The 16571-nt window shown below is 41.6% G+C and overlaps 1 protein-coding gene across 1 annotated transcript; it reads left to right on the top strand.

Moving 5' to 3' along the window:
* Positions 1 to 1865: 1865 nt before the first annotated feature.
* Positions 1866 to 13108, top strand: LOC137325054 (coiled-coil domain-containing protein 190). The gene is made up of 4 exons (XM_067989752.1): positions 1866 to 2241; positions 7066 to 7275; positions 9812 to 9965; positions 12345 to 13108. The coding sequence occupies exons 2-4, from the start codon at positions 7080 to 7082 to the stop codon at positions 13033 to 13035; spliced, it is 1041 nt and encodes a 346-aa protein (XP_067845853.1). The 5' UTR covers positions 1866 to 2241; positions 7066 to 7079; the 3' UTR covers positions 13036 to 13108.
* Positions 13109 to 16571: the final 3463 nt, after the last annotated feature.

Consider the following 16571-nt stretch of genomic DNA (forward strand, 5'->3'; position numbering starts at 1 on the left):
CATTTTTCCCCAGAACAACCAATCTGTGAGTTGAAGGGGGATCCTGCAATTTGAGTGTGTGCATAACTTCCCAGGATGCAACAGTAGGATTTTGTCAGCCTGTCTCTTTAGCCTGTACACATTTGGTTGTTTCTCTTTCCAAATTATTTATTGAAAAGCTAGAGGATGAAGTTCAAAAGTTTTACTGAGGTTAACCTAACAACAGGTTTTTTTACCTACAGAGAAATAGAAATAGGCAGAGATCACTTTGAATGACAGGAACAGTGGTAATTGCACATGGGTGATTGCTTTCAGTTATCTTTGAATTCCAAAAACAATCTATAACTCATTTTTCAATGGAAAAGTTAAATTGTATTTTTATGTATAACAGTATTTTAGTTTGTACATTTTTGAAAAGGATTTGTCTACAAAGTTTGAAATAAAAGCTACTAATGTTTCTCTATTTCAGAAGCTGAGTCAAACTGAGAGAGAATGTGCAGTAAGTTAGACTTTCCCTTCCTTACACCTCTGAGACCTGCGTTTAAATCTGGCCTAGACTGATGAGATGAAATTCTTCTCTGTTGGCTGAATAAGGCTCTATGAAGAGTGAGCCTACACCACAAAACTGCCCCTAATTTGGCACTAATTGGCAATGTCACTCAGACGAGTGTGAGGATGGTCGGTGTGGGAATTGGAAAATTGGGATAAATGCTACAATGGTGCAAAAGAAAAAAGAAAGAACTTGCACTTATACAGTGCTTTTCATGACCTCAGGACGTCCCAAGCGCTTTCCAGCCAATGAAGTACGATGAAGAGGGTAGGGAGTGGGACTAAAGCACATTGTTGGGGCAGAGTGGAGGGAACTTTACTCTGAATCTGGTTGCGCTAAACATTACATGGGGGTGCATGATTCCGACATTGGATGCCTGGATTGGAAAGTGCTCCATTCCTCAGCACTGGCTTCCTTCACCTTGATGAGCAGAAAAAAAGCAAGAAGAGACAGACCGAGATACAGTTCCCCAGATTCCCGCTGGGAATGCTATTGGGAGAAAGGCGTGAAGCACAGGAGCAGTGAGAGGTGGCAGGAGAGAGCAGGGAATTTGGAAAGTCCACCAGTGCTTGCAAGGCTGATGTGCGGAAGTGGAAGCAAAGAGAGGCCATTTTTAAAGGCCTTAGGTGCTACGTAACTTAGAGACATAGTTGGGAGGGCTCAATCGGTGGCAAGTATAATAAATAGATCCATTTAAGCACAGCGATCAGGGTGACAAAAATGTCATGATGGGAAAAGCGTAACAGGAAAGTGATGCATTAGAGGAAGTGCACATTATATGCAAGAGTTTTTGTTTATTATACATATATAAATATATAGATATAAAAAAGGCATAATAAAAAGTAGATTAATGCTCCTTTAAATTCAGATGCCTACCTAAAAATGGCTAATTAATTGGATGTCTGCTTTTTTTTTCAAATACTAGAAATGTTTCTCTTCCCTTAAGACTGGAAATTGTACTGTGTAATATATAATGGCACCAATACTTAAACCCATTAATGCTTCTGTTGAAATTGCTGACAGAGGAATTCACTATGAAGGGTCTCTACCTGAAACACTGACCCCTCTTTTCAGATGCTGACAGACCTGCTGTTTATTTGCTGAGGTTTTTTTCATTAACAACAACTTGCATTTATATAGTGCCTTTAAGGTTCCCAATGCGGATTACCAACAGGAGCGATTATCAAACAAAAATGTGACACCGTGCCACATAATGAAAGCTTTTATTGTCATGTTTAAAAAGTTCTCTTGGTCCTCCCTCCCTTCACCCCCTCACATCACAGATCAACTTACTTTTCACAAAGTAGAGTTACAGCAAAAAAAAGAATAGGTTCGTGTCAAGGTTTGACGGACATCTCGTTCCCAGTGGCAACACTGAATTTAAAAGGCTGGTGTCCAAGGAGCGGGCCATTCAATCAGGTGCTGATTTATACAGGGGGCTGAACGATCCTTCACCTCCGCCTCAGCAGAGCCTGGGATCAGCAAACAGCAGCAGCAGCAGCGAGCCTGGGAGTCAGAGATAGGCCGGGCAGGCGGTCTTCAGCACAGCAAGAGCTCCACTGCTCATTGGAGAGACTTGGCCGAAGGTGACCCATCTGCCGACTCCCATCGCCTCCCATTTCCCGGGAACACGGATTCTGATTCTCTGGAAAGAGAGAGAAGGAGGTGGGGTGTGTTTTATTCCACATTATTTCTCCTCCCGACTTAAGTGGGTGAGTGTAACTGCCTTTGAACATTACTGCTGGTGGAAGGGGATAGACAGAAACCAGGCTGGGAAAGTAACATAAAAATAGCGGCCAGGAACGAGAGAGGAGATATACCGGTTTAAATTCAGTGCCTGTGCTCCAGTAACCCCTCAACGTGCAGCGATGATGCACAGTGATTACTTACCTTGCCAATTACAAACCCTATTTATTTTTAATTGAAAAGTTTATTTATTACCGATTTTGATTCCTTCCCTCGCTACATGAACTTCGCTGTCAGAATTTCTACCTAAATGCTATTTATCTGACTACATATTCTATTAGCTTTTTTAGTAATCACTGTTGTAATATAGGAAATCCAAACAGCAGTGAGATACATGACCAGATAATCTTTTTTTCAGTGATATTGTGTTGAGGGAAAAATATTGGCCAGGACACCAGGGAGAACTGCCCTGCTCTTCTTCAGATAGCACCATGGGATCTTTTATGTTCACCTAAGAGGATAAATCACATCCAAAAGAGGGCACCTTTTAGCACTGTACTGACATTGTAGGTTCTGACTCTGGAGTGGGACTTGAACCCACAACCTTCATGATTCAGAGGTAAGAGTGCTACCCACTGAACCAAGGCAGGTTGCAATAGTCCAGGGCACTGAACAACCACCCTGGTTCCCTAGTGAAACCCTGAGGAGTCAGCCTGTTGCTGGGAGCTGGGATTCTTCTTACTCATTTCCATATAACTTTGCAAGCCAACGGGTTGGATGATCCTACTTGGTCCAGCAGCAGGAAACATACCAGTGCTCAGTTTTGGTAGGCTGCACAGTTTTATCTGATTAAATTCTGGCAGTGCATACCCCTGTGCACACTCAGGGACCCCCATGCCTTGACTCTGCCAACCTGTGCCTAAGTTCCCATCAACAACCTGCACACATATAGTGCCTTTAACATAGAAAAATGAACCAAGGCACTTCAAAAGGGTGTAATCAAAAGACTAAAGCCCCAATTTTATCCGAATGTGCCCAGTGAGAACAGGACACGTTTGGTTCAGAATGTCCCATTTACACCCCGCTCAATTTTCGGCTCTGTTCTCACCACGTAGGTTTGGTTAAACTCTCTGGACTTAATCAAGTGAAGTGTCTCCATACAGAGAGAGTTTTCAGTCTCCTCAGTAACTTGGCCTGGAGACTCTTATAGCTGGTACAGTAATAGGTTTCCATGCATGGCAGACATCTGGTGGACCTGACTGACCAAGCTGACCAGTACTGTACTGACAATGTAGGTTACGTCTCTGGAGTGGGACTTGAATCTATGACCTTCATGATTCAGAGGCAAGAGTGCTACCCACTGAACCAAGGCTAAGGACAAGTGCCAAAATTTAAAAGACAGCAATGCTAATATCCAGTTTCTTATACAACAACACAAGGAAACAGTAGCTAATCCTTGCTGAACCAGACTGGTATTTTGTCATAAATGAAGAATTATTTGTAGTTCATAAAAGAAATGATCTCAAGTCTACAATTTTACCACCTTCTTGAAGAGTTTCTGACAGATGTTGAAAATGCAGTCGGGCAGTGGTCATCAGCATCCATCGTGACACCCATTAGCAGTAAGATAATAAATACATGAAACTAATTTCAAAGCGTTTTGCAATTCAAATAATGAAGACTGCTCAAGTTTCATTCTCATAGTTAATGACATCTTCTAATGGACAACTTTTGAAGCTGGTCAGACTCCACCTGGGAGCAGATATTTTTGTGTTGAATTCCCTCTTCAGTGACATCACATAGTTCCTTCCCAGTGATATCATGAGCCTTGTTTACAACGTCACCAGATATTATTTTTTCTCATCACATAAGGGAGATTTCTGCATAAAATAGCTGCTCCCATGCTGCCTCTAACCAGCCATTTGAAAGCATAAAACATGGCAGGGACTGAGAGACACCACTAAATGTAAATTCCCTTTTAACATTTAAGACTACATGCAACTTACGTAGAACACCCTTGTTTTAATTTTTAAAAACTTCATTTCTGCACACAAACAAAAATAAATAATACTCAGACTTAACTGGGACCATCCTTGTGAAGCTGTGGGTTTAAACATTTTGAATATTTTCAGCCAGATTTTGGACTGATTCTTTGTAATAAGAATATCCTAGTTATATAAGAATAGTTAACGTAAAACATTTCAGAACCACTTAGAATGGACACCAATAAGTGAAGCTTATAGCGAGGCAGCCAAAAGCAAAGTCAAACGTGATGGAGCAGTTGTTACAGATCATAGTGAATGCCATAATTGTAACAAGAACATGATTACCTCATTGTTTAACTTCTTATGTGGCTACAAGAATTATCAAGTGGATGTAAAAATGCTTTAATAAGATTAGTTTATGCTACACTTACACCTCAAAACTACCAAGTGTGTATCATTAACCTTTTGGTGACAAAAAAAATTGAAAATATTTTCCACTTACATCTTTGGAAAGAAGAGTCTTGAAAAATCACACACAGCAAACCTTTCAAAGTTGTGTAAAGATGTGTTGCTCCTTGGTGAAAAGAGCAGTCAGGAAGTAAACTTAAAGGGAGACAATTGCTGTTTTGGTATTGGCTTAGTAACACTTCAGAAGTGAGTCACTCACCTCATTCCCAAGATTCTGGCTCTGCCCTGATTATTCAGATAAAATGGGGTAAGATTTCCTCCGTGCATTATGTAATGAAATCATAAATGCTTTTGTGAAGAGCAAAGGAAATCTCCCCCCTCTGTGGCATCAGGAGACATTCACAATCTTTCCAAAAGAAGACTGTAAAATGGAAACCTTTTGCTCAGCACTTAATAAATAGTGTACTGAAAAATGTTGAAATTCAATGGGGGGTACTTTTCACCCTCACTGCCTGGGTGGCAATCCTGGCGGAGCAGATCGCCCGCCCAATGTAGAACCCACTCGGTTTTCAACCCATCTTGTGGTGAAGGTGAAAACTACCCCAATACATCTGATCCTGTTACCTAGGGTTTAATGTGAAGGTCACATTGATTATAGATGAGCACATCTGTATTACTAATACATGAACCAACAGAAAAGAGCTCAGCCCATTGTTTAAAATATTCAGTCCTGTTTTTTTGTGTGCGTGTGAATAAAAAGTGATTGTAAGAGGTATTTTTAATGAAGTGTATCACGGTCCTTGTGGGATGAAAATGACAAGTGGAAAGTGATTAATACATTGTCAATCTTCAACTCACAGGATAAAAAGATAAACCATGAAATAAAAGAAACCTGATAATGCTGGAAATACACCAGCAGGGTTAGTCAACATCTGAAAGTAAATAAGAAAGATGTGATAAGGTTTTGGGTGGAATCCCTCATTGGGATCTTTGCCTCAAGTTGTGTAGGATATTGGGTTGTAAGTGGTACACTGCTCATTTGCTGTTGAATTAACAATCACATCCTGTTAGGGTATGGAGTACACCAATAGCACATGGAGAAGAACAGACAGTGTCTACTTTATGAACAGTGATAAACCCCTATAACTGACAGGAAGAATTTGTGATTTCAGCAGGGTTTATTTCTCATGAATTTTACAATGTTTTAAATTCAGTTAAACTACTAAATGTTGTCTGCTTCACTCACCTTTAAAGTTGTCTACAGTTATCACTAGGTTTATTTTTAAGTCGACGTTATTTAGATTTACAGCTAATAAATTGGATAAGGAAGTTTACCTATTTACCTGGTATAGTTATCGGTGTAGTTTCCTTTAAAGGGGGATTAAAAGATGATGTCGCAAACTGAGGGAAAAAAATCAATGAATAATAAGTGAGCTGTGTAAAACACTGAAAGAGTCTTTGTTTGAGATTCTGGTAGGTACTTTTAACAGGAATTTGGCCCTGTCTATCTCTGCAACTAAGATAAAGAGCTTGGATTTGTGTTACAGCCAAGTGTTGGCAACACTCACCCAACTGGCATGGGCAGATTTGAACGACAGCTTGTGCTGGTTCAGGCACATAGCACATAACACTTGTTCAGTTTCTACATCTGAGTTCAATACAGATTCTCCCGACTTTAGTGAGCATCATGTAAAAATTATCAATACATATTTTAAAAACTATAAAAACAGTACATTACATAATTGACTGTTTACTCCAAAACATTCCAGAGTTCATTTAACACGGGAGTTATGTGCAATTTCATTAAATGATTTTGAATTCTGAATGTCCTTTTATCAGATCTTGTCCTGATCTACTTGAGTCTTGTAAACAATTTTACAACACCAAGTTATAGTCCAGCAATTTTATTTTAAATTCACAAGCTTTCGGAGGCTTCCTCCTTCGTCAGGTGAACGATGTGAAAAGATTTTCACATCGTTCACCTGACGAAGGAGGAAGCCTCCGAAAGCTTGTGAATTTAAAATAAAATTGCTGGACTATAACTTGGTGTTGTAAAATTGTTTACAATTGTCAACCCCAGTCCATCACCGGCATCTCCACATCATGACTACTTGAGTCTTAGGGAAGTACTGATTGCCAAACCACATTGTTCCAAATCCAAACACCAGCCTCAACTCACACCTGAATTAGCCTGGCCTGATTTAGGCTATTTTCCCTTTCTCTCTTCTCAAACAAATATACACAAAACTATCCTTAAAGCTGTTTATCTCCCCTTCTCCAGCTACAGACCGTTCTCTACCTATTTACCCAAACACAGACTAAATGTTCCCAAGCGGTACCTAAAGTATTTTCTGTTGCTGTGCTATTAATAGGGATTGGTCCCAATATTTGCAGGATTATGTTGGCATAAGTGTTAACCTACAGTGTGGCTTCTAATATCAAATATTCACCTTGCAGCTTACACCAAGAAAATGCAGCGTCTTAAATCGCACATTATAGACGGAGACATAACAAAGCGACTAGACGCAGAGAGGCGTGAGTCCAAACGTGCAGAGGCCAGGCTAAGGAATGGATTACATGATCTGGAGGAGGCTAGGTTTTATTGCATCAACAGAATGATCAAAGAACAGAGGTGGATCCAAAGAGACCTTATGAGAATAAAGAATGGTGAGTTGCCCCCTGTTAAGATAGGGATTTCCATATACTGTATGTCTTGTAAGGTTGGCGATAAGCAGTTATGGGGAGTAGAATGTTCATTCTACCTTGCATCCAGTGACCATATCAGGCAGTCACAGCCCAGCTATTTCTTGGCTTTTATGCAATACTAATCTCCCTAAATGAAAATTATCCAGAAAATAAATTAATTACACAACCTCCATACGGTCGCCTTGTTCTGCTTCCCATACTCTATCCACTCTCTCTCAAAATAGGGAATTATTCTCACTAAGGAAGGAACAGCAGAGAGATAGAGAGTAAAACACCCTGGCCCAGAATTTTCTGGCAAATTTCGGCATTTAGTAAGTGTATTTTACGTGTTTTGACCTGAGGAAATTCGCATGTAACTGATTTATGCTGGTTTCCCGCTGAAACATCGTTACACGTGAATTTCCTTGATTGTTTTTGCTGTTTCTGATACGTCTGCCGAAAACCCTCTGCTGCTCAATCACATAGCTCTGCCCCCGACCAAAAGACCAGCTCACGCAAGTTTACCTGGATTTACATGAATAATACAATGATGTAGATTTGCGCCCAAAATTAACCGCAGCACGGCCCAATGTCATCTGATATCGGTGGGGTTTCTGGAGTTTGATAGGAATTTCCTTCACAATTTTATTTTTAAAAATTTTACTGAGTCCAGCACTATACTGGACCAAAGTCCTGTCAGTCTCGGTGCATCCAAAATTTTCCCACGTGTTCAGAAGGACTAAGCAGTTGGAATTACCTTTCTAATGGGCGTATCCCTGTTCTGCATAATAATGGACGAGGAAGAGGAGCAGCACACGCAAGAGGCTCTGAGAGTGAGGCGCCATGGCAGACGACAGCAGCCCACCTGCCCTAGTGGTGGCGTTGCATTTGCACTTGTTTTACACTAGTTTTTAAAAAGAGCGCCGCAGGTAATTTTGCTGCAAGTTCCCGTTGGCGAGATGGCGCAGAAACCGGCATAAATCTCAGCGTAATTTCCACGTACGTGCCATCCATGAAATTCAGGGCCACAGCTTGTCAGGATATCCAAGATATCTGGAACTGTAAACTCTGCAGAGACTATCCTCCTGCAGACAAAGAAAAGTCATTGGAAATTCAGTGCTGTTGTAGGTTAATGTCAGCTGGAACTTAATGTTACTTAAATGGGAGACAAGTCTTTTATGTGTAAGACAGAAGGGTAAAAATAACTAACAAGTAATAGATTGGCACTGAAGTGATGACTCAGAATCCTTTTTGCTGCTGTTGCTTATACTTCTCATCCATCGGTAACTTGGCTTTACTTTCCATGATTTGAAAACATGCCAGACTCCATTATGGCAGTGACCCTGGGTTCAGAGGCCCCGTGCTGCTTACATTTTACCCCCCAAATAATAATCGTTCTTAATTACCACAGAATTTAGATTATACATGGTAGAATTTGGAAATCATTGCTTCAAGATTTTACCTCTTTTTGCCACAACCCCCTAGTGATCCTAATGAGACTCTCATATTCACAAAATGTAAAAGAGGGAGCCCATCTGGTTCATCCTTCCATAGCAACCTACAATTCCCCCATCACATCATCCAGCTGGAATTACCTTCCCAATGGGCATACACCTGTTCTGAATCCTATGCAAGTTTTTGTCCCCACTGCTCTGGAATCATTCGAACATCAGTAAAAGTCATGCATATTATCACCTGATGTGTTTGTCCAGTGTGATATCTTTACAAATCACAAGGTAATTAAACAGAAGGAAGGCCATTTGAATCATCTTAATTCATCCATCCAAAAACACTCTACAGTCCCCCCATCGCAGCACTTAATTGCACCTCAAATGATTCCAGGGCTTTTTCCTCCACTATTGTGTCCAGGAGTCCATTCCATGTCTTGATCATTCCTTGCATGAAGAAGAACTTCCCTTGTCCTAAATCTTCCTTTTACTAGTTTGAACCTACATTCCCTTGTCCTACTCTCACAATTTACTTCAAAGTAATATTCTGGATTCACTATTTCCAGACCCTTAACGATCTTATATATCTCGAGAAGACTGCTTCTTAGCCACCCCTCACCATGCTGAAAAGACCAAATTTCTGCAATCTTTCCTCATAACTTAGAATTATAACTCTCGGGATCAGCCTTGTGTACTCTTCTCTGCACTGCTTCCAGCGTTTGAATGCCTCCCTTGTGTCTCAGTGACAGAACTGGACATAGTTCTCAAGATGTGGTCTGACCAGAGCACTGTATAGTTTGATCATGGCTTCCTCTGACTTATATTCTACTATTTTGGCTGTGGAATTCAACATTCTATTATCTTTGTTGATTGCTGCTCTGCATTGGTTGGACTTGTTTAGCGCTGAGTCTACTGAGACTCCGGGGTCTTTTTCAACTTCATCCTGAGCGATTTCAACACCATTCATGGAGCAGGTGTGTTGTATATTTTTCCTTCCCATGTGCAGTACTGGCTGTAGGTCATCCACTGTGACTGGCTCATATATTTACAGCCTATTTAATATTCCCCAGGTTATTCCAAGAAGAAGGCAGTAAGCAGTTTCAGAAGGCTGTGCCTGGATAATAATCCTCCAGCCAAAGGAACATCTGGCTCCAGCAACACTGTTTTACCCACCATCCCAGCTGTAAAGGACCAAACTGTCATAATGGAGTCAGAAGGAATCAGGTAGTGAAATATTTACCTGGATTTGTATAAATGCACAGATCCTTTTGAACTTTAATATTCAATGATATTCGTACAACATTTAGGCTGTAGAGGGATAATCCTGAGACTTATTTTACCTTCAAATCTAAGGAGTTGTATTAAAGGTAAAAGGAACTTACCAGAAGGGCCTCTTCAGCCTCCTGATCCTCTTCATGGGGTGGGGATGGCCTCCCCTCCCAGGCCAGTTAAAATCGCCGATGACATCATCGGACCTCGATTAGCATATATGAATTAGGATCCTGCTGCCTGTCCAGGAGCCTCACTTAAAAGTGGAAAAGGCTGGATCTCCAGGGTAAGTGATTCGGAGAGTTTTAACTGCCCACCCGCCCGTTTTCCGCTGGACAGGTAGGGTTGAAATACTGCCCCCCCCCCCCCCCTCCCCGCATTGTCTTGGCAGGAATCGCGACCATTATTAATCTCCCTGATCCAGATGTTTTTCACAAATCTGCTGAGGTTTCAGTACAGAAAGGTCTACATTTCAAAAAATCAGCTTAGCACATCAGATAAAGTCCTGCAATCTTTAGGTTAGTTGGACAAACCCCAACAAAAAAAAATTCTGTTTTCTTCAATCATAAGTAAGATCTGACTACTTACCTCTATGTTCTCTCCTCCCTCCCAAATGCCAGCTCATTATATGTTATATAAATTTGAATGAATGCTGACCTCTTATACACCAAATGCTGGCCTGAAAACATTGGCATATCTGCGCTGCCCTCTGACTGAAAAATTATAGATATATACACATATAGGGTGTTTAGGGAATACTGCACACTTACTAATTATTTCTGTAGCCAATTTCGTAACAATTTATAAAACTGTTTTCCCATATCCTAACCAGGTGGTTCCTGGAGCTCATTATGTTTCCCCGCATTTTGTTGGGTTTTACCTGTAAATATACCAGGAAACGAGTTTGGACATAATAAAATTGCATCCATTCTAATCGCCATGGCTTTGAAATTATGCTGTGGGAGACTTATGTATGAAAGGGGTAACTTTGTATGAAAGGAGTCATCTTCCAGTTTTGCCATCCCAGCATTGAGCCTCGCTTGCCAGTAGCACATATTGGAAATTTGGGCACAGGATGCCGGAATTTCCAGTATGCGCTCCCAGTGGGCGAGGCTCTCCCAAGGGAGCACAAAATCAGAAAATTACCTGTAAAATTTCTTATTCTATTTTAATGGAGACATTAATCTGTAATGGTACACTTAGCGCTTTGGGACCTCCTGAGGCTGTGAAAGGCAAGTTCTTTCTTTCTTTACACTAGTTTCCTGCAGTGTGATTCCAAGGCCTCTGTGTTTTTAATTATCTGTATTCGGATTTCAATATAAATGTTATACCAGAATGTTTATAACTTTGTGTTATCTCACATGTTGTTGGTCTTCTTTCAGTTTCTTTTCTCATCCTTCATTGCTGTTTTGTTTCTGATTCTTTTTAGTTGTGTTTTACTGGAGTTTGTTGTCAGCCTTTGTCTTTGATGTTTCTTTTCTTCCTCTAACCACTGTTACTTGTTTCATTTCTCTTTTTTGTTTCTTTTTCCTAGTTCTTCGGTTGTTTCCTTCTTTGCTTCTCCTGCCTCTCCATCTGTGCTTTTCTCCTTTTTATTTTTTTCTACCTTGCTTTTTTTTTTAGTTGTTCTTGGGTTGTGGGTAACACTGGTAAAGCTAGATTTATTGTTCATCCCTGGTTGCTCTGAGTCTCTGTTGTCCAGAGTCTGAATTAAGTAGTTTATACGCAATTGCAAAAAAAAATATTGTCACCGTGTATTTTCAAGTTCCTTGGAGAAAATACATAATTTTCCCTCAAAGTTTTGGTGAATCTTGGCAATCATTTTTGTAGTTTCCATGGATACCAGACACCCTGCGTGTTTGCTTCAAGAATTCTACATTACACCTGTTGAATTCCACAAAATTTGAACACTCCCATAGGAGCAGTGTGAATAAAACTTCTTGATAAAACTAAAAACTCTGCAGCTTTCTGAACAGTCTGACATTTATTTCTCTCGGTACAATATTTCAGTCCTCTGCTGATGTCAGGCAAGAGTGCTAAACCTGGCAACATTTGATTTAAATTTCTAATAACCAAAATTTCCTATCGACACCTTTCAGCCCATCAAATTCTGAACTATTTCTTTTTCCATTTTAGTCACTCCCACAGGAGTAAATTCTAGATTCCTCTACAGGACATTACATGACTGATACTTTCAGGCTCAAATCGAGTGATGGTTTAAGGTGCCATACTCGCATTGGCTGCAAAAGAAAGGGTGCAAGATTGTACAAGGAATCAGGATGCTTCCTTAATTACATTCCAGCTCAAATGTTTTGCTTCCCTTTATAATTATAGGACGCAGAATTATTACTCAGCAAAGACTGGCAGGGTTGTGATACCACCTGGCACCTCTCTTGCCCTACAGATGCAGATCAACGATTTCCTGAATGGAATCAGCAGCCAAAGGGAAACGTCCGATGCACACGCAGGAGAAGAAGAGGTGCAGCCCTCCAGGCCATCCAGCGCACGCAAGCTCAAAACCGAAACCTCCATCGGCGGCATCAACGTGTCAGGCGTGAAACATTCCATCGCCAAGTGTCTGAGCATCTCTGGGAAGCCGGCAGGCCCGGACGTGGCCAATGGAAGAGGAAACCCAGCAGCGGATGGCCAAACAGCGCAGGAAGTGAACGTCACTGAGACAAAGAGAAGTGCTGTCACCAGCGATCCGGCCCCAAAGGAAATCAAACCCAAGCAGCTCGCCAGCAGCCCGCAGCTCTCAGCTTGCCATGAAAACTTCCCAGATGATTCTGAGTTTTACGCCCCAGACGGATTGCCCAGAACCATGCACACCATGCCCAGTTTTCTTGAGGCTTTTGCGGAAGCAAAGAAAGCAAGGTACATCAGGCACAGAAGCAAAACTGATGCTGAGAAGGAGCTGTCGATCAGCGAAATTTTTGGAAAGAGACGAGGGCCTGTCCAAGACATCATCGTTAAAGAGGTGGAAACCGCCAAGGACCAAAACCCCACGGGAAAAAATTCAGATTAAAGGAATACTTCAGGATCTACTCAAACAAATAAAAAAATACTTGTCACAATGACTACATGCTCCTTAGTGATATCGGCCCCAAATGTGCTTGGGTCGCAATCCCAGTGGTTGCACCAGGACAACGCCCGATGGTGCCCTCCAGCGCTGACCCCACTGGAGTTTGCAGGGTCATTGGGAGGGCACCTCATTAGCTTGGGGCAGGCGGGCCCAAACCTGACTTCGGGCACACCTCAGACGCCTGCCTGTCCCAGCCTTGTTCCACCTGAATGCCAGGTGGGGCGTGGTCTCCTAGGCTTCCCTCTTGACCCTAGCACTGGTCCAACTGGTCCCAAGCAAAGGGGCCGATCTGGTTGTGTTCCAGAGAAAATAAAGTTTGCCTGGCGGAGACGCCACATGCGCCTTTGTGGAGACCGGTACATCTTACCTCACTGAGCGTACTGGCCACCAATACAGCACTGATTCCCCTTCCAAATCCTGGAGCTGGAAGTCCCATATCCCTTGATACCCTTACCTAGTAAAAATCTATTGCTCTCAGTCCTGAAGGCTCCAATTGACCCAGCAATCCACAGCCTTTTGGGGGAGGGTGTTCCAGATTTCTACTACCCTTTGTGTGAAAAAATGCTTCCTGATTTCGCTCCTGAACGACCTAGCTCTAATTTTAAGATTATGTCCCCTCGTTCTTGATTTCCCCCCACCAGAGGAAATAGGTATCTATCCTATCAAATCCCTTTAACATTTTAAACACCTCGATCAACTCACCCCTCAATCACCCCTTTTGTACTCAAAGAGAATACAAGCCAAGTTTATGTAACCTGTCTTCATAACTTAACCCTCTAGGCCCCGGAATCATCTTGGTGAATCTGCGCTGCACCCTGTCCGAGGCTTATATATCCTCCCTGAGGTGCGGTGCCCAGAACATCAATGTTAGGAGAAAAGAGAAACTCCTGCCTGAACACTCGTAACTTTAATAAAACAGCTGCAGGGGACCAGAGCTCTGTGCATGGGTGGGAGCATAAATACACCGGAATCATTCGTCACTGACCTCAGTGCACCGTTGGCAGTAACTCCAGTCTGCCGGCTGTGTGTCGCACTTCCACAGACCAAGGCCAGTAGCTGCAATATCGTTTCAGCTTTTAAGTGCTGCCCGCCAGCCAACCAGGTAGACAGCACTTTTCTGAAAAGGGAAAGTACAAGGACAGCTGGATGGGCAGCACGTGTATTAAATGGGATTATGTTGCAAAAAAGGACTAGGGGGTAGCACTGAAATGAGTGACAGGGACTCAAATGAATCTGAATAAAGCCCACTGATCTCTACATGACCTGCCTGGTTTAATAAATAAAAAGCATCAACTAAGAAATCTCTGCAACACTATTAAAGCAGAAAAATTGTTTGGATTCAGCAATTGCAGAAAATCAAGTCTGGGCCGTGTGCTTTTGTTATCGATTTGAATGGCCTATGCTAAACCTTCACACATTGGTAAGATTTTGTTTAGCTTCCCCTCATTAGTTTTTCATGGCTCCATTTTCCTACTAATGGTATATGGTTCAGTGTAATGGCGGTGGCATATTTTCCTGTAGAACCGGATGGAGGTTTAACATCCCCTGACTAAACGCTGAGCATTTGGGTCTTCGAATCACGATTACTGACAACTGAAGTTTATCAGAATTCTGATCAACACATGGTCCAGCTTCAATGAGGTCGGTAGATCTGAGACCAGATTCCAAGCAGAGACCAAAAGTCAAGCGAAAATCCCAATATAGGAGTGGACTTACTGTAACTATGAATATTTTTGGGTGCTGTTTTCAAACCTTTTGTGCTGAGTCATAAATTTTTGCCATGCATTTTATTTTGGTAGCAGTTTAAAAAGTTTTTATGTCCAAATTAATTATTGGGATGGACTGGTTTTACCAGGTAGAGTTGGCAAGGCTCTGCTCTCAGAGGCTTGTTCAACAGGGGGAAACTTCACCACATAGACTGCAGTGGTTCAAGAAGATAGCCCACCACCAAAACCTTGGGGGTAACTAGGGACAGACAATAAATGGCGGCCTTGCCAGACACGCCCAGATCCTGAGAATGAATTTTAAAAAAGGACCATGGATAAATTTTAAGCAGTGAAAAATTGGGAGCACTCAGGCGCCCTGACCTCCTGAGCAATCTGCTCCGCCAGATTACTGCCGTGGGGACGAAAGTGAAAATGACCCCCTCTGTGTCATGTTTGGGTCTGTGCGAAAGTGAAACATTTTATTTATTTTTGAAGAAATCATTTTATCAGCGTCCAGAAGATGAATTTGACTTATTTTTTAAACTTGGCAACAGGCAGTAGTTGAAACAAGTTTTCTTTTGTGAGGGAATGCATTTCTTTTTGATTTATAGTTTTTAAACAAATTTGAAATTGATATCCATTATCACAAGATGTCAACGAAATAAGCATGTTATGGTTGAATCGTACACAACCAAGAAAAGCGATGTTTTCTGATAAGGTAACACTTCTGATAAGACAATGGGCGCAAAACACAAGTGCAAATTTTGTTGTGTTAGAATCCTCAATCCTGTCCTTCTGTATTATATTACAAAATGAGGTGAGATGGAATCCCATTCATTCAGGATATATATTTTTGTCCAATTACTTTGAATTCATCATGATAAACTTGTCGGCCTTCTCGTGACCTCCCTCTCCTCACTTTTTTCGGATATCCTGATGGCTTGAACTCAATTGGAGTAAAACAATGCTAGTTGGTTCAATATGGAATGAATGATTGACTCGTCCGTTATTGTGATTACCATAAATACCAGTGGGACTGGTGTATAATTCTTGCGGTGATGGCGAAGTAGATTAACTTGGATTTTATATCGCTATATATTTTTATTTTACAAAACAACCCTTATAGCTCAAGAAATTAACAGAAGTCTTTTAGCTCCTCACGAACATTGCTAGTTATTGGCTGCCGGTGTGTAACTAGAGGATCCGTGAGAAAGACCCCTAGAGTATGACTTATAAATAATGACCTGGAATTTGCTGGAATGGCGCATTTGGCCACGATCGTCCTAAGTTAGACCGTTGTGCGCCCGGATCCTCCACTGGTGAATTTACACCAACATTTGCCGGAAAACTCATCAGAATACGGCCCAGTGAGGACAGTGGTGATTCGGAAGCAGAGCAGCCAATGGCTATTGATCCCTTAACGCTAACTGCTAAAAAGCTAAGAAGAGGCGGCAATCTCCAGCTAGGATAACATGCTGTCTGGGTGTTTACGCAAAGTCAAATGTTAAAGCATAAATGATTAAAGAGAGCTGGAAGTTGGAGAATCTGCCGTGAACTGCAAGAGTCCGATCAGAAATGGTGACGAGTAGATACCTACTATCAATTTATGTCAAATCCTATGCTCCCAGACAGGGTGAATGAACCATTAAAGCTAAAACAACTATAGTTGTCTTCTTAAAATATATTGTCAAAGGCCTTGATATTTGCAAAGGGTAAAAATTCTGCTTCGGGTCAGTCAGAGACTTCAACTCCAAGGTGTTCGACTGGCTCTGC

This window comes from Heptranchias perlo, chromosome 9 (genome assembly GCF_035084215.1).
Source record: "Heptranchias perlo isolate sHepPer1 chromosome 9, sHepPer1.hap1, whole genome shotgun sequence".
Lineage (NCBI taxonomy): Eukaryota > Metazoa > Chordata > Chondrichthyes > Hexanchiformes > Hexanchidae > Heptranchias > Heptranchias perlo.